At 40.2% G+C, this 19,169-nt stretch overlaps 1 protein-coding gene and 1 non-coding gene across 2 annotated transcripts; both read right to left on the reverse strand.

Annotated features, from left to right (window-relative positions):
- Window positions 1-1,243: 1,243 nt before the first annotated feature.
- MTHFD2 (methylenetetrahydrofolate dehydrogenase (NADP+ dependent) 2, methenyltetrahydrofolate cyclohydrolase) lies at window positions 1,244-13,420 on the reverse strand. The gene is made up of 8 exons (XM_054593561.1): window positions 13,299-13,420; window positions 8,606-8,790; window positions 7,328-7,450; window positions 6,182-6,334; window positions 5,596-5,703; window positions 4,605-4,697; window positions 3,580-3,705; window positions 1,244-1,985 (listed from the first exon to the last, which is right to left on the reverse strand). The coding sequence occupies exons 1-8, from the start codon at window positions 13,397-13,399 to the stop codon at window positions 1,822-1,824; spliced, it is 1,053 nt and encodes a 350-aa protein (XP_054449536.1). The 5' UTR covers window positions 13,400-13,420; the 3' UTR covers window positions 1,244-1,821.
- LOC129086868 (small nucleolar RNA SNORA30/SNORA37 family) lies at window positions 3,044-3,172 on the reverse strand. The gene has a single exon (XR_008530861.1). It is a non-coding gene; the product is annotated as a small nucleolar RNA SNORA30/SNORA37 family (small nucleolar RNA).
- Window positions 13,421-19,169: the final 5,749 nt, after the last annotated feature.

The following is a 19,169-nucleotide window of genomic DNA, read 5'->3' on the forward strand; positions in this document are numbered from 1 at the left end:
TGAAAAACAATTTATTTTTGTTGTAAATTGATCACTGGAATTTTCATCTTATATGTCATTTATGTTTTGTATATACATGAACATTTTAATTTTGATAGCCTTTAACAGGTTGACATATTATTTCTCTGTGCAGTAGAGGTCAGTACTTTTTTCCACTTGTAACTACAATTCAATAAAATGTAATCCTGTCTGCTCATCTTGCTCCATGTTTAATAATTGAGGTAAGTCAGCAGGCTGGCTGATGGACACCAGCTCCATCTCACTTACAGAAACATCTCCAGCAAACTGTCATCTTCTTTCATGTCCAGAAAATTATCCGAATAAAGTCAGCTGGCAGAGGAACAGGAGGGAATAGGTCACCTCCTCATTGTTCTCCTTTCTCTGTCTGCCCCAAGTTGCCTGCAACTGGAGCAGCTTCTGCCTGTGTGAGAGCCAAACTACCCAGTCCTGGTGGGGAAGACACAGGGGCCTACCCCAGCCTCGAAATGCGCACAGCCAATTCCTTCCAATCTGTCACCTCAAACACACACACAAATTTAAAAAATGTTTACACACACACACACACACACACACACAGAGGGAAGGAGGGAAAGAGAGAGTCCATTATATCTTGTGATATAAGACTAAATGGACTAGGCTGGTTTCTCCACAGCTCTTTAAACCATCTTGTTTAAGACATAGGTGTGGGTATTACCAAATAAAGAAATAGCTAGATCAATTTTATCCAATGAGAAAAATTAACTATGGTTAGGTCACAACTAAGATGATACAACAGCAGGGAAGTATTTCAGAAACTCATATCATACCAGTCAGAAGTGTTTTATTAAAACAAACAAACAAAAATCTTTAATCAGAAAGTCAGATGAAATTCAATATTAACGCAAGGTCTCAAAAACTGATTGGGGAAAGCCAATAAATAGGTGCATCTGAGAAAAGCAGGCAGCTGCTGACAATTCTTTGGTGGAAAAGTAAGTTGCATACTTATACAAGCTGCCCTGATGATCATCAAGCCCAAGTTTTGCTTTTCAAAAACAGGTTTCGAGACCTACCAAAGAAACCACACAGGTAACCCCGACAGTACAAAAACTGAACAATGAGGTTTATAAGAAAAACCAAATAGGATAATATACATGAATAATTTATAAAGTAAGCCTTTTGATCCCAGAAAACTAAAATGGGGAGGCTTCATCAATGGTAACATATATAAAACAAGAGCTAACAGCACATGGAACAACCATAGCCATTTTCCCGAAGACTGACTAAGCTATAAAATGACAGGATACTATTAACATGTAGCTTTTATTCTGGTTATCAGTCAACACGTACAAAATTAGGGTAAATTCCTTTCCACTCATGTACAATCATTTCTTCCTTCTTACTTTTTCCCTAATTTTCTCTAGCAACATTTTTTCCTTTGGTTTGACCAGCTGAACTCAAAAGGTTTGGAACCTAAAGTGAGTATCAACTTTTATTGGAATAGCACTTGGGAAATGCAGTCCTAGAAAAGGCAGATCGTAACTGAAGCGGCCTGACCAAGTTAAGCAGCCATTCTCAATGACAATGTCCCCCATGGCAATCACTGAGTTAATGGCTTCTCTTATGGCTAGGTCACATGACCCAGCTTGACAATGGGTGCTCCCTGGTAAGGTACTGAAGACCTCTGTGTGCAAACACCCACCGTTTAATTTCAACTTTCAATAAATACAAAACATCGTATAAAACCATGTCAGTAGAATAAATAAAAAATACTGCATTTCTATTGGTCTGTTTTGTCTCTTGAACTGACTTCGAGTACTGTTCATGACACAGAAGACACAATAATTAATTAGTCGCCACTCCACGCTCTTTAGGCTTCAGTACTTCCTGCTCTTCAAGTCTCAGCACCTTTTTTGCAGCAATAATGGTATTTTTCATTAGCATCGCCACTGTCATGGGACCAACACCTCCAGGGACGGGAGTGATGTAACCAGCTTTCTTCCGGACTCCTGTACAGAAACAAGAGAGGCAGACTGCTTTAATTTTGACAAAGGAAATGTGTGTATTTTAACATATCATGGAAGAAGTACTCAAAGAAAAAGCAAAAATATTCAAAAGCACTTTCATAAGCCTCAAACTCATAAAAATATCACATCAAATAACTCAGGAATAAAGGCTTTTGGACATAATAACAGAATAACATGCACATAACAAGCAGAATCGTTTGATGAATATTTATACATCTAAATAACCTGTAATCTACCAGTCACGCTTTTTCCTCCATATCAAAAAAGAAACATCTCAATAGGTTAACTGTACGGGAGGTATACCTATAAAAATAATAACAAGCATTGCCTCAATTAATACCTACCTACAATATTTTCTTAATTTTACTCTATTTATCTACTATATTTATTTATACTGTTCGCCCAAAGTACCAAACAAACTAATTTTCAGGAAGTAAGAAGCAAGATTTTTTTTAACCCAATTTTAAAGAGAAAATACTTAGATATTTAGGCTTGGTTCTGACAGCTTTAATAGAGAGAGAAAGCTAGAAATAGGGATATCAGCATAAAACTCAGATAAACATAATTAAGAACTGAAAGGAGGTATCTACTAGCAAATTCCAAAGTTTCAATAATATGGCTTTTTCCTGGATTGTTTTAACATTCCAGGTCTGGGATCTCCCCTCTCAATGTGAAAATGAGAAATCTGTAGAACTCTCTAGGAGACTCAATGGTTTAGGAAAATCATTTCCTTCAATTTTCAGATGTTAAAAAGTCTTAACAATAAGTTGTTTTAATTATGAAATGACTCCACGGAAATACAATTCCCTGAGAAGTTTATACCCGTTCTCCATTATTTTATTATAGAAACACCTAAAATAATTCTAATGTCTACCTTTTTTAAAAAAAGATTTCTTTTAATTCTTATGGAAAGCATTTTTCCCCTTTTTCACAGAAAATTGATCTTTACAGCCAAAGGTTAGAATATCTTTTCAGGTACACGAATCTTATCCTTTTAAGCAATGATTCTTTTCAGTATTTTTTTTAATGTATTTACTTTTCTCTGTGCCATTGAGTGACAGCTGCCACTGGCACAGTCCCAGGGCAAGGACGCACTCAAGGGTTTTCTTTCAGCACCAGCTACCAAATCCCAGCCCCACTGCCAGGGGGAGGACCTGTGAAAGTGCTATATATTTTTTGTGATTTATTTTATTTTTTATTGAATTTACTGGAGTGACATTGGTTCATAAAATTACATAGGTTTCAGGTGTACAATTCTATAGTATATCACCTGTATACTGTATTGTGTGTTCACCACGCCAAGTCAATGAAAAGCATTTTTTAAAAATATATGTTTATCTTTTTTCCCATTACCTGATACCCCCCACCCTCTAGCAATCGAAACACTGTTGTCCACATCCATGAGTGCTTGGTCCTTTTTTCCTCAATTCCTCCACCCCTGAAAAAAGCATTTTAAACGGTATTACCAGGGTAATACAAGTTTGAAAGTTAAAGAAAAAGTAAATGATCAATTCTAAATGTCCATTAAAGGTAGTATTTGTTGATTTTATATTTTTTAAAAAATTATACTATTTACCTTCAAAATCTACATCTCCAACTAACTTGGGTTTCGCAGTAATAGGATCCAGAACTCTATTTATTCCCACATCAATGACAGCTGCCCCTTCCTTGATCATATCTGCTGTGATCAAATTTGGAATGCCTGGAAATGGAGACAGGGATGATCATTTTAGTACGGAAAAGAAGATTCCGCCTGTTAGATTCTTATGTAATTTCAATTGCAAGAGACCTGGAAGAAATAATTAGCTCGTTTTATAAAAAACCTACAAGAACAACCCTGGCTGGTGTGGCTCAGTGGATTGAGTGCTGGCCTGTGAACCAAAGGGTCGCTGGTTCAATTCCCAGTAAGAGCACATGCCTGGGTTGTGGGCCAAGTCTCCAGTAGGGGGCACGTGAGTGGCAACCACAAGGCAACTGCACATTGACATCTCTCTCCCTCTCTTTCTCACTCTTTCCCCCTCTCTAATAAATAAATAAAATCTTTAAAAAACCAAACCAAACCAACCCTACAAGAACCATTAACCAAGGAAACACTTAAACTTCATATAGTAAATAGAAATCTTTTGAGGCTATAGAAATAACATTCATCTATCTAGTCTACAATGAAATGACAGAAACCACTATGCCAACCACAACACTTTCCTCATATTGTAGGTCACTCACAGTGTCGTCCTAGGGCAGTGGTTTTCAACCTTGTTCATCTTCTGGCACACATAAACTAATGACTGAAATTCCATGGCACACCGAGAAATATATTTTTTGCTGATTTGATGAAAATGCAGGTATAATTTTGATTCATTCACTCTGGATGGCTATTGTTATGCTGGCTGTCGTCACTTTTTTATTTGACAAACTAAGGGAAAAGAGGTCAGTGCCCCTGACTAAATGGTCACGTGTTGCATGTTTTAAAACTTCCTGCAGCGCACCGGTGGGAAATCGCTGTCCCAGGGTAACAAGGAATGGGGTGGCGGTGAGGAGGCCAACTCTGAGGGGAGAGGTCTGTCTGCTGATGCCTGTCCGTCCCCTCCCTGGTGTCCTTACCTGCAGCAGAGACCACAATATCTGCAAGAATTGTATGTTTCTTCAGCTGCTCTTTGGGAGTGTATCGATGAGATATTGTGACAGTGGCATCACCTAGAAGTTAAAAATTAAGCCTCTTGATTTCTGAGTCAAACCTAGGATGGGACTAGGTATCAACGGGGCAAATCACTGTAGAAATTCAACATCTCTGAAGAAATAATTGACTAAATCCAATGCCATATTTTTCTGGACAACCAATTATCTTTTTTTTTTTTTTTTAATTAATACTCAATTTCTTGTAACTTTTACTTGTTAGTCTTAGCTCCACTCTTTGGAATCATATATAACTAGATTTATTCCTTACCCTATTTAACAATTTTTCAAGGATTTTTAACTTTCTAAATGAAATATCATTAGAATTACTCCAGGTTTGTTTGTTTTTGTTTTTTAAGTGTGCTAAGAGATATCTGGAAATATCTTAACATTATTTCTGATATAATCATGTAGAGTCATATTATGATAATCATATGATAAGTGATTTGAGGACTTTTCTCAAGCAAATTAACAAAATTTAACATAATGACACATTACAGTCACATTAATTTAATCCTTTGCAATGGTCTAAGATTTTTTTCCTACCAAATAACATAGAACAGGATACTAACTTTGAGTTAAGAATTGTTTTTTAGCTCCAACTATCAAAACATTAACTAAAAATGTCTAATTGCCTACAACCATGCTTATACTCAAAACTCAGATTCATTTCTGAGGTATATCCATTGTTGAACGAGTTCCATAATAAATGAATATAAATAAATTCCCAAGTGACACTGAGTACAGCTTCTCCTACAAAGATTACACCCTAAATATCTGTTAACAAAATTGCAACAAATGCAAACACAAATACAATGTCTCCTTGGAAGTTTAACAAAGTTGACACTTCCAAACACCCACAAGGGAGCCTGTGAAGGTTCTCACTTCAGGGAGAAGCAACTGAAAGCAACTTGCTTACCGCCAGGACGTTCGTGGGCTCCGTCAGTGTGTAGTAACATTGCAATGGGCATTCCGACATTTTTTGACCTTCCAGCTACAACCACATTCTTCCCAAGGGTTGGAATGCCTATTAAAATAATAAATAAATAAATAACACACACACATATATTTACACGCGCACGCGCACACACACACACACACACACACATTTGCTTTAAAAGCGATGCCATACTGTCTCAGGGCACCAAAGGAAAAGGAAGGGGACAGCCTAGGATGTGAACCTAATTGTGACAGCAAAAGAACTCTAAGCGTATTGCCTCATCAAACGATTGGCATTATCACTCCTACACATAGTGAAGTTTAAAGAAAATGTTTTGTACCCTACAAAATGTTACATGAATGTGCACTAGCACCACTGTTAAAATTTAAAGTTTCCTTCACTGAGGCTTCCGGATGAAATAACTAAAACAGTTGTAGGCAACCGCTAAAAGAGAAAAGCTCTGGGGAATGGCACGAGGTCATGGGTGGGAGTTTTCACTCTTTTACCATGTGCAAGTACTGCTTTTATAATACTACCACAGACATACAACTTGGGGTACGCTTACCAGTTCGCTTAATTATTTCCCACACACCCCACGGGGTAGCCGGTAACATGGAATACTGGTCCAAACACATTCGCCCCACATTAATTACATGAAAGCCATCCACATCCTTGTCTGGAGAAACAGCATTGCAGATCTTTCTCTCATCTATGTGGTCTGAAAAGAAAGCAGAGCAGTGGCCTTAAGTCATGGTTGCATAGTTAGTACTGCTTGACTCCAGGTTATCTGGTTTGGTGCACAAATCTGTTCTCCTTCTACAACTTGGTTCTGCTTGATTCCATGACTTATTTCTTCCATCTGCACAGAAGGAACACATCAAGCAAAGCCAAATGCCAATATCAAAGCCAATATCCTCTTGTACAACTGCTTGTCTGTACTGGTTTTTGTATCAAGATCTCAATGCCAAATCAAGGAGTTAACTAGTATTCTGACATGGGGGAGGTTAAAATTATTTTTCCTCCTAACTTTGTAAAGTGTTCTGGCTGAACTAATAATCAACTTAACATGAGACAGAGTAACAAGAGAAAATATCCAAATTTATTACATATGTATATATGCGGGATCCATACGAATATGAGACCCAGGACGGGTTGGGCAGTTAAGGCGTCTGTGCAACCTTGAGCTAAGGAGAGGCAGTGTGGTGGTTGGGGACTGCAAAGGGCGGGAGGGGACAGCAAAGGGCGCGAAGGTAATTCACATGGAGATGAATGGAAAAGCAAATATTTGGTAAATACACGTTTGCTGGGCCATCTTTACCAACAAGATACAGAGAAGACTTTGACCAAGGGGCTTGCTAGATTATATCACACCTAGAACACATTAAACCATAGTTACCGGTGATGCTATCTCCCTCTTTTTGGAGCAGGTCCTCTATCTAAATTCTTTTAGGCAGTTCAAGGGAAGGTTAAAGGTTCTGCGGGAGTCTTTTGTTTCTTGAAAATAACCAGCTTAAAATAATCAATATCCCCAATGGCATATTTTAGGGTGGCAAACTCTGCTCAGTGAGTAGGCCTGCCCCATATTTAATAAAACATTCACTCAAGTTTACCTCCCCTTTGAGTCAAATTTACACAAGCAGCCAGCTGTGTAAAGTAACCAAGCCTCTCCACTCCCCAGAAATCATTTTAAGTGGTGGAGCCCAAAACCCACCTGGAAGGGGCAGCTGAACAAGGAGGCCATCTACTTTATCATCGTTATTTAGTTTGTTGATTAAATTCAACAGTTCTTCCTCCGAAATTGAAACTGGTTTCACAATTGTCTCACTGTTAATTCCTGTAAGAAAATTTTGAAGTTAAAAAATATTGAGGCATTTGAAGAGCAATGCTATGTTGCCTGCCAGTCTTCTACCGCTGAAGTTTTTTACTATCGCACTCACCCTGGTAGCCGAAAAGCTTGAATGAGCTCAAAAGGAACATAAAACAGTAGCTTCACAAATACATACACTAGAGAAGGCTGGCTTGACATTTTCCATATATTATTCTATGTAATCCTCATTAACCTCATTCTATAGACAGGACACTGAGGCACAGTGAAATTGGAATAAGCCAGCCAGTGACAAAGCCAATCTTCCTGTTCCAAAGTCCCTCTTTTCCCACTGGAGCATGGTACCTCCCAATGTTTTAGAAAGCCACGGCTTGCTCTTTTCTAGAGGGATTTAAAGGTTTTCCAATGAGAAGGGAGGTCTCACTCTTCACTAGTAAAGAATAGAGTACACCAATTGAAAAAAAGAAAAACAGGTAAGAGCATACCAAGGGCTCACAGTCCAGTATCACTGCCCAGCCACACCGGTCCTTTCGGCAGCGCAGGGCACTTGCTCAGACTACTGACCCATGGGTGAGCCCACCCACTTCTGGTCTGCCCACACGCAAAGTCTGTGCCACAGTGAGACCTAGAACACAAGTCTCCCATCACCCAGACCCATGCCTTCCGCATTCAAAACTTCAACCACTTTTAAACTGCAGGATTTAATTGGCGTCGCCAACTGGTGAAGAAATCAAAAGCTATTTCCCAGAAGTCAGAGTCATTCATTTCCTCCAACTCTATACTATGTCCTAGGCTACATCACTGAGGTCTCCCCAGTCTTCCCCCTAACACTCTGTTGCCTTAATCTACAAGTGCTCAAACACCCCAATACTCTCATTGCTGCTCTAGGAAAGCAGACGTAAACTGCGTTCAAGGCCACCTGTCCAATGTTAAAACTAAGAAACAGGCAAAGATAAGAAAAACCATAGTTCTTCTGACCTAATTATAAGCCTCCCCAACAGATACACCCTGATCTCTTTTTGACACAGTTCTGGCTGTAGTTCAATCACATGAGCTTCCTCAGCTTGGGTTTCTACTCAGAAAAAAAGAAAAATAAATTACAGTGGAGTTTGCTTCAAAGAATCCTCAATTTAAAAGCAGTTGGGATCTGAGAGCGACACATACCCACATCTGCAGCGGCCCTAGTTTTGTTGAGGACATAGGAGTGACTTGCAGGATTCTCACCAACCAGAACCACACTCAGGTATGGCCGTTTGTTGCCCGATGCCACCCACTCTTCCACCTCCTGACGCACTTCCTGCTTGATCTGTTGAGCAAGTTTCTTTCCAGAAATGACAACAGCTTCATTTCTGCAGAAGAAAAGAGAGTCACAAAACCAAATACTGGCTTGAATTTTTATAAAAAAGGTCAGACTACAAAAAGAGTTATTAAATACCCAAAATTTTGAGGGGTGGGAGGAGGGGGAATTGGAGGAAAGTGATCAAAAGGTACAAATTTCCAGTTATAAGATAAATAAGTACCAGGAATGTAATGTACAACATGATGATTATAGTTAACACTGCTGTGTGATATACAGGAAAGTTGTTAAGAGAGTAGATCTTAAGAGTTTTCATCACAAGGAGAAAAATTTTTTTTATTGTACCTGTATGACATGATGGATATTAATGAAACCTATTGTGGTCATCATTTCACAATATAAGTAATCAAGCCATCATGCTGTACACCTTAAACTGACACTGTGGTGTATGTCAGTTATTTCTTAATAGCATTGGGAAAAAATACCCAAAAATTAAAGTTTAGATTAAAATACATGGTGCCTAATCTGAGGAACAAGTGAAATGGGAAGAACAAGTTCAAGGTGGGAAATCTGTATCCAACTATGTGTTTAGGACAATAAAGTTGATTGAAACAGCTACTATCATTAATCTGAAGCTCAAGAGTTTACGTATCTGGCAGCTAGTACTTGGTGAAGCTGGGCCTCATATCACCTCTGTCTGAATCCAGAGTCTAGGTCCTTCATGCCACAGAATCCTGCCTCCTGATGATTCACAAATTGATAGGCAATTTACACACACATAAACTGATAGTGTGTGTGTGTGTGTGTATTTGTTTTAATTTGCATTGTTTATTTGACCCTTTCACCACTATGAGGTTAAATAGTATTTCCCATATGCTAATATACCATTTGTAGTTTGTGTTTTGCCTGTGTTGTTAGCAGCCAGTCACATGACAAAGGGAAGAGCAGTCAGATGGAGGGAAAATTGCTGGGGTTGGGCAATGAGGAAACTCGGGATCTGGAGAAGCCTCCAGTTACCAAAACCACATGTACATCTTCGAAAGGCTTTAACCACAATAGGAACTAGTTATACAGCTCTTTCTGGGTTCCAATATGGAAGATTCCTGGTTTTCTTCTTTCCACACAAATCCTTATAAGTTCCCATTCCTTAAAGTAGGATAAGCATCTGTTCCTTGGGCAAAAAGATGCCACTGAAAACAAGTCTTTACGTTTGTGCTCCCAGTTTCATGAGGAATGCTCCAATCGCAAGGCCAATGAATTACAGTTGTTTGAAACATTAAAACAATCTATTTCTTCTTATGGCACATATTTAATTCTCAAGGATAACATCAAGGTACTCGATGTCTTGTATGGTCAGATAGGATGAATTCTGAAGGCCTGCTAATTAAAATAGAATTTTAAAGTTTTAACAGCCTTTAAGACTTCAACGCCTGCTTTTTATTTGCACTATTACTTTAAATCTTAATGTCTTAGATACACTGCAGTCATTTTATACCTAAACCTTATATTAATCTGTATTTGCATCTTGTGAGATGTTAAGAAAATATAATTTTATAGCTAACCAAATACTTTTACCCAGATTTCATGCAATAGTACTAGCATAGCACAAAATAATGATAGCATTTCATATATACCCATGGTACATTAAGGAACTGAAAACATGTTACTATTTACAAATCCATTTCAGAACTAGAGTTGAAGGGGACTTCATTGAAAGGGCTTTGCTGATACAAATACCCAGCAACATGCCTGATCTATATTAGTTCCAGGAATACCTGCCCTAGCCCAGAAATGCTTTCAAGACCTTAGGACACTATAGAGTGAAAGATTACTTACACAGGGCTTAGGATACTCATTTAGATTGAATGAAATAACATATATAAACTTCCAGGCACATATATTCAATAAAAATCAATTTCTCACTCTCTTCTATTGGTTAAATTTATATTCGCACATACATACGAAGGTACCCTTAATATATAATAGATACATAAATATGAATGCTTACTATGCAGTAGATGTATTTATATACAGAGATACATACATAAATATCCAGTGAGAAAGACTTAGCTTACACTTTGTTAAAAAGCTCCTTTTGAAAGCAATAAACTTAGAGAAAATGGTAACAGCACATTTGGGCTAAGAATGCTACACTGACATTAGGAACACATGGTTCTAGGAGAACCCAGTGTTCCAAGTCCTAAAGGCAGGTTCTGGATGTTATGCCAATTTGCTTTAAAAAAAATTGTCAAAAAGTACAACAATAAAAAAAGCCACAATGCACCGTGCCTGAATATTTCTCATAATGTAGCTGTTTCATCCCTCCTCTGCCAATCAGACTCTACAAAATGTGAAACACAGTCCTGCAAGTAAGTCATTACTTAACTTCCCATCATCTTTTTTTTTTGCCAAAGGGCATATGAAGTAACTGCTGCACCCAAATAAACAGAAATACAGACTCAGCTCAGTTCCACAGGAAATTCAAAATGTGTTTACTATGTTAGCTAATGTTACTTAGTTCGCAATCAAGCGCTTTCACAAATGTGTTTAGAAAAATTCCCATTAAAATTATGAACTAGAAAAAATTCATGAGGATTAGTCAAATAAAATTCAAAACTAAGATCCAAGCCAGTAGCATCTTCACTTTCCTCCTAATTCAACAGCTAACAGTACTGTAATTTTCCATGAAAAATGAACATTTAAGTGAATTTTACAATTCATGATCAGGTTACTTTAGAAAGAAACTTCATGGATACTAATTTAGAAACTAGTATCCACTAATTAATAGAACCAGAAATGAGTGAATACACAAAGCAGGATGGAACTAACATCTACTATACACTAGATACTTTGCTAAGAGTTTTGCATATATTATTCAGTTACCTTGGGGCTAGTATATTAACCCTGCTATGCAGAAGGGGAAACTGAGGCTAGAAGAAACAAATTCAAACTTCTGCCTCCAAAGTCCATTTTTCCCTATACCCCATTGTCTCCTAGACTACAGAAGTCTCCCTCTAACCATGAGTTTATGTTCCTGGAACCCTTACACCAACTTCCCAATCCCCAAAAAAAGGAAAATGTTTAGACTCATATTTTTTAAAAAAGTTTTACCAGCCAGCAGTAATCAAAGCAATACAATGGAACCATAAATAACAAGCAGAATATTGCTTTCAGAGGCTGGCAAGTCTACTTGCAAGTCATTCAGAAAGACAAGTGAAAGGAAGGCATTTGTTATTGTAGAGCAAGCAAACTGTTCCAGTTTTTCAGGCAATGAATTAGAGGACCTTTATAATAAATTTCTTTTCATTCTTAAAAGTCACAGACCCATGATGACCATAACTGATGAAGGAAGTGGGAGGAGAATAGACAGTAATGAGAGATGGGGCAGGAGACACAGGTCAGGGTCAGACCAAGGAAAGCCTTGAGTGTCTCCTCCCTAGTCTTTTTCTAAGAGAGCATTAAGCTGCATTCTGTACTTCTACAGCACCTTGGAAGTGTCTCTAATAACATTTTTACACCGAGAGGAAATTACACACGTGTTCTGCCCCTTGACAGGAGAGTTCCACTATAGAAAAAAGTTGTTATCACCTCTGAATTTGCAACAGCCTAGCACAGCACGGTGTCCGTATGAAAGAAAGGGCTGCTGTTACAAGGCTTAGGTCTCAGGCCAATGAAATGACTCTAAAGATGAAAGGAAGAGTGCACAGATTTGGGCAGAGAAATCACAGCACCTCCCCCTCCCTCCTCAAGACTCTTCAACAGAGATTTAAGAATGAGTTTGATGGCCAGAAAAATCAGGAAAAACCTATTACCTCCCTATGAAAACGCAAAGAGCTTCTCTTCTCCTCCCCGGTATTTACCACCTCTGGTTGACTCAGCCCGGCGCAGACCTGCTCTGGGTGGGCGGCAGTCCAAGCTAGTGACTACCGCACTTTTATTCTCTTGGAAGGGAAAGGGATGGCGCGAGCCACACCCACCTCCTGGAAGTGGGGGAAATGCGGGTACCCCGGGAGCAAGACAGCTAAAGGATTTCGTCAGACTGCACCAACCCCCTTCACCACTAGGGTGCCGAGAAAGGACGGTCGCTTAAGGCTGCTCATTCTGAATCCTTCCCCGCGCTCGCCAAAGCGTCTTCTCTGCTTTCCCCAAAGCGGATCTCGCATCACCGCCAAAGGCAGCCGGCAAGTTCTGACCGGTAGCTTCCATAAATTCGCGTAAATCGAGGCGCCCCAGAACCCGCCAGTGCCTTTGCTCCGCACCCGGGACCCCGTCCCACCGGTGGACGGGCGCCGTGAATGGGCGATGCCGCGAGCCTGCGAGAGACAGGCTCCCTCCGAAAGGTGGACAACTAGTAACAGCCCACCCCGCCGAGCTAGCACCCAGCACGCTGCATGCGGTCGCGTTCTGCTGCCACGTCGCCGCGCCACACCCCTCTCGGTGGCCACCACCGCTCCGGACCCAAATGCTCAGGAACTCCCTTGGAGTCCCTTGGAGCCCAGGCGGCCCCAGCGCTCGGTTCCCCTCGACTTTTGGCACTGCCCCAGCTCCCAGCTCTCTCACCGAACTGCCGAGAGATGGAGGGGACGTTGGCGGAAGCCGCAGTTCTGTGCGGGCCGGAGCAGCCGAGTGGCAAACGTAGACACGAGGGAAGAGGCAGCCATAGCCCGCACGGGTGACTGTGCTCAGAGAGAAGCGCGCGCGCGGGCAGCACAATTATACCGCTGGCGCGTGTCAGGCCCCACCTCCCGCTGGCACCCATTGGTCTGTGTCCAGCAAAGCTTTGCTTATAATTGGAGTAAGAAGAGCCGGGAGCTGGAAGGCTCGGAAGGCTCTGGTCCATGCGGTGATTGGCTGAGAAAGGCAAACCCCTGCCAGATGCAGCTGGTCACCAAAGCCCCGCCAACCCGAGCGTTTGTTCATTCCTTGCTTGAGCTATTATTTTAGCGCTTATGGTGCGCCAGTCACTGTAAAGAGAGGATAAAAAGGTAGGTAAAATGCCAACTAATAAATGTAGAATGATGGAGTTAGAATATAACTTTTGGCAAGCCATTGATTCAGAATCGTCAATGGATGTCAAAACAATTGGGTGAAGTTGAATTTGGAACAAGATACTCACATAAAGCGTTCCCAGATCCTGCAACTAAAAATACAAGATGAACTTGAAACTAATACAAAATGACATCAAATGTAAACTGTAATTGAAAAATAAAATTAAAAAAAAATAAACTATATCTTATATGCTTAAAAAATACGATATTGGGAAACTCCCTGTCTGGTTTCAGGGACTGTAGCCCAGCAGACAGGTGAGAGGGCCCCAAGGCTGGAAATAATCAAGGAGGCCTTGGGAAAACAGGCCACTGAGGAGATGAAACCTGTCCCCCTGGCAGGGGCGCAGCCCCTGCCTCCCTCACATCACCCTGCTTGGCCCTGTGATGGTTGGTAGTCAATAACAGGTAAGATATATCAAGAGCAGGGACAACCTAAGCCAGACACAGCTGATATGGGCAGCAGGTCAGGGACTTGGGAGACATGGAGAAAGGGCAAAAAGGCCTGCACCCCTCGGCTCGGCTTATGAGGGTCCTCCTTCTATCCGAAAGAAGTCTCCTTATCTCTTGGCAGCTCTGCCCCACCCACCTGGCTCAGGCTTGAAACAGTACTAAAGGCAGGTACAGCCCTAAACTGGATCGGGCGATTCCCTGGACAAATCAAGCCTAGAAGTTCAGTTCCTCGAAGCATGGTTTGTTGTTCCCTCAAAATCTATGATAACCAGCTTGTACTGGGAAGGAAATTTACAGTATTCACAGACCCTGACATGAGGACGATCTTCTGTGGTCCTTCGATTGTTATCTGTGACTTCTATTTGTTTTCTGTTAACATAGCCTTTTGACATTGATTGATGAGCTTTGCTGTATACCCCGTGCGCAAATGGTTCTCAGTAGAAGCCATTGAGCACAGGGGTTTGGGGCCTTCTCCACTTGAAGGAAGATACATGGCCCCTTTCCTGGCAAACAGAGAAGTGTTTGTGATGACTCGTGTTTATTCCCGCCCCCCCAATCTGTGACAACCCCGGGACAGGCTCTGCGGGATTCAGAGCCCCGCTCCTTCCTCAGCTGGCTCCAGACAGTAAACTTCAGATCCAGGAACGCCCCATGCGGCCCTCCCCATGACAATATGACACCCAATTAAATTTGAATTTTAGATAAGTAATTTGGGAGGAGGGTCATACATACACTAAAAAAAAATTTGTTATCTGAAATTTAAATTAAATTGGGATTCCTGTATTTTATCTGGCTGCCTTATTTGCATAGTCTCAAACTCTTCTTAATACATAATAAAGTACTTAATACTTTAAGTATTTAATAAAATACTTCTTAATAGGGTAAATTTGCAGTCGAGAAACCTACAGTTTTCACCTTAAACAAGTGATCAAAGTTAACACCACCAATAATGGGGACAGACATACTGTATGCCCCCAGGTATGATGCGCTGAGGAGGGCACATCACTTCATAATCCTTGAATGAAGTGATTTTCCTAGTTCATTCAGTTCCCTAAAAAAGGTTGCTGATTTTTCATTTATACCTTGAGAGGAGACATGATAGACCTGAAACATTAAAAGTCCAGGAAAAAGCCCTATTTCTGAAATTTTGGAATATACTAGTAGACCTTAATGTAATCATTAAGGAAATATCAGACAAGCCCAAACTGAGAGACATTCTACAAGACAAGTAGCCTGTGCTTTTTGAAAATGATAAAATGTCTTTTTTTATGAAATAACTTTTATTTTATTTTTTAAATATATATTTTATTGATTAGGCTATTACAGTTGTCCCATTTTTTCTCCCCTTTATCCCCCTCCACTGTGCACCCCCCTCCCACCAGCATCCCCTCCTCTTCCCCTTAGTTCATGTCCATGGGTCATACATCTGATTTCTTTGGCTTCTCCATTTGCTATACTATTCTTAACCTCCCCCTGTCTATTTTGTACCTACTATTTATGCTTCTTATTCCCTGTACCTTTTCGCCCATTCTCCTCCCTCCCCTGATAACCCTCCCTGTGATCTCCATTTCTGTGATTCTGTTCCTGTCCTAGTTGTTTGCTTAGTTTGTTTTTGTTTTTGTTTTTAGGTTCAGTTGTTTATAGTTGTGAGTTGTCGTCATTTTACTGTTCATAGTTTTTGATCTTCTTCTTTTTCTTAGATAAGTCCCTTTAACATTTCATATAGTAAGGGCTTGGTGATGTTGAACTCCTTCAACTTTACCTTATCTGGGAAGCACTTTATCTGCCCTTCCATTCTACATGATAGCTCTGCTGGATAGAGTAAATCTTGGATGTAGGTCCTTGCCTTTCATGACTGTGAAAACTTCTTTCCAGCCCTTCTTGCCTGCAATGTTTCTTTCGAGAAATCTGCTGATAGCTTTATGGGCACTACTTTCTAGTTAAGTCTATCCTTTCTCTTGCTGCTTTTAAGATTCTCTCCTTACCTTTAATCTTGGGTAATGTAACTATGATGTGCCTTGGTGTGTGCTTCCCTGGGTCCAACTACTTTGGGACTCTCTGAGCTTCCTGGATCTCCTGGAAGTCTATTTCCTTGGCCAGATTGGGGAGGTTCTCCTTCATTATTGTCTCAGATAAGTTTTCAGTATCTTGCTCTTTCTCTTCTCTTTCTGGCATCCCTATAATTTCAATGTTGGAACATTTAAAGTTGTTCCAGAGGTTCCTAAGCCTCTCCTCATTTTTTTTTACTCTTGTTTCTTTGTTCTGTTCTGGTCGAATATTTATCTCTTCCTTCTACTCCAAATTGTTGATTTGAGTCCTGGTTTCCTATCCTTCACTGTTGATTCCCTGTATATTTTTATTTTACTTTGCATAACCTTCACTTTTTCCTCCATTTTGCGACCATACTCAAATAATTCTGAGATGATCCTGATTACCAGTGTTTTGAACTATGCATCTGATATCTCTTCATTGCTTAGTTCTATTTTTGGATCTTTGATCTGTTCTTTCATTTGGGCCATATTCCTTTGTCTCAGACCACTTGTTACATTGTAAGGGGCAGAGGCTTAGGTATCCCCCAGGGTGGGGCAACCCAGGTTGCGGTGTTGTGGCGCTGTACGTGGGGGAGGGGTCTGAGAGGGAACAATGACGCTTCCTCGGCTCTCCGCAGGTTTTCAGACACTTACCCCACTACCCAGGAGCAAATTGGGCCTTTCTGGTGCTGATTCTTGGGTGGGTGGGTTTGTGTACGTTCTAGGATTCCATGGGTGTCTCCAACGAACTCTCCTGTGAGGCTGGGAGTTAATTCCACTGCCACATCCCCCACAGTTTTTTACAGCCAGAGTTTTGAGTCTTTCTTTTACTGCACTGGATCCCTGGATTGTGGGGTTCTTGCTCCCCAGCTGTTCCTCCGTGTGTATCTGCACACAAGTGTGAGACTGCCCCGTCGGCCAGCCACCACCTTGCTGCATATCCTCTCTGCCCTGGCTGCCCATCGCCGTCCCTCCTACTGGTCTGGATCAATGTTTCTTCTTTAACTCCTTGGTTGTCAGACTTCCGTACAGTTTGATATTCTGTCCGATCTGGTTATTTTTTGTTTTTAAATTTGTTGTTGTCCTTCTTTTGGTTGTGCAAGGAGGCAAAGTGTATCTACCTATGCCTCCATCTTGGCCGGCAGTTCAAAATGTCTTTTTGAAAGACATAATAAGAGGAACTGTTTTAGGTTAAAGGAGTCTGGATATGACAATTAAACATAATGTATGATTTCTGAACAAAATTCTTTTTCTGTCTTTCTTTCACTCTTCCCTCTCTTTTTCTTTTGCTATAAAGGACATTATAGAGCAATTAGCAAAATGTTAATAAGGTCTGTAGATCAGCTAATATCATGGTATCGGTGTTAATTTTCTGATTTAACTATTCAAAGTTTGGCTATAGAAGCAAATGTACTTGCTTTTAGCAATGAAGGGACATCATATCTGAAACTTACTTTCAAATGGTTCTGAAATTATATTACAATATAATATAATATAATATAATACTACTTTGTTAAGGCTGCCATAACAAAATAGCACATATTGACTGGTTTAAACAACAGAAATTTATTTTCTCCCAGTTCTGGAAGCTGGAAGCCAAATATCAAGGTATGGCAGGCTTGGTTTCTCTTGAGACCTCTCTCTTTGACGTACATATGGCTGCTCTCTTGCTGGCCTTTTCTCTGCAACAGGACACCTGTGTTGTCCTTCTTCGTATGTCTTAATCTTTTCTTTTATAAGGACACCACTCAGATTGGATTAGGACCCACTCTGAAGACCTCATTTTAACTTTATAGGCTCTATTTCCAAATACAGGCATATTCTAAGGTACTAGGGGTAGAGCTTCAACATATGAATTGGGGACACAATTTAATCCATAACAATATATATACATAAAAAGAAACTAATAAAGCATATTGCGAATGTAACACATTAACAACCGGGTAATTTAATAAAGAATGTACAAGCATTCTTTGAATTTTTCCTGCAATTTTTCTGTGTCTGAAATTGTTTCAAAAATAAAAAAAGAAAATCAGTAAGATTTCTGCCTTCATGGCACTTGGGGACAAGGTAGACAGACATATAGTGAACCAGAAAATAAACTAAGAAAAATAAACTCTCAAGACAGCATATATGAAAGGCTATATAGGGTCAGAGCATGTCCTACAGAGGGAAAGAAACCAAACATGCACAGATTTTAAGAGGCCTAACCCTCTCACCATTTCACAAAATTTTGGAAATTATGTTTTTGCAAAATGTGAACTCTCAAGAATGAAACCATGAGAACATTGTTATATATATTTTTAATATGCTTAACAAAAGGATTTGCTTCTGTGCTCTCACAGTATTATACTGAAAAATCATTTAACAAAAATACCTCATGGTGCAATTTTTAGTGCAAATTCTGTACAGTGAAGATGCTCAGGCCCTAACGAGCCTGCTGCCTACTCTCTCTTTGCTCTGCTCTCCACTGAGCACATCCTGCACTTCTGTCCACTGTTTGCTTCCCCACCTCTTTCTTTTCTCCAGAACCACGCACGGCTACCCACCCCTTAAGGCTGCACCCCCAGACATTCTGACTTAAAAGTTTTGCCTGTAGGCCTCCACATTAAGTGGCCCCAATGTTTTATTGGCACATAAAAGAGTATCAGGACCACACACTGGCAAAATAGTATTTTTGCTCCAACAAGTATGAATAGGCAGAATGAACTGCCCTCTCCTCTGGGTTATCATAGCATGTAGGAACACTCCTATTTCAGTGCACCTGTTTATCTGTCCCAGTATGATGTGGGCTTATTCAACCAACACAATTCATATCTCATAACTCATCTCAATCATGCAAGCACAAAGTGCCTGAGTGACCAAACTTCTATTAATTATCTTTTTTATAATAGTTAAGCTTT

This window comes from Pteronotus mesoamericanus, unplaced genomic scaffold (assembly GCF_021234165.1).
Source record: "Pteronotus mesoamericanus isolate MK-2021 breed Mesoamerican mustached bat unplaced genomic scaffold, CSHL_Meso_final scaffold_45, whole genome shotgun sequence".
NCBI lineage: Eukaryota > Metazoa > Chordata > Mammalia > Chiroptera > Mormoopidae > Pteronotus > Pteronotus mesoamericanus.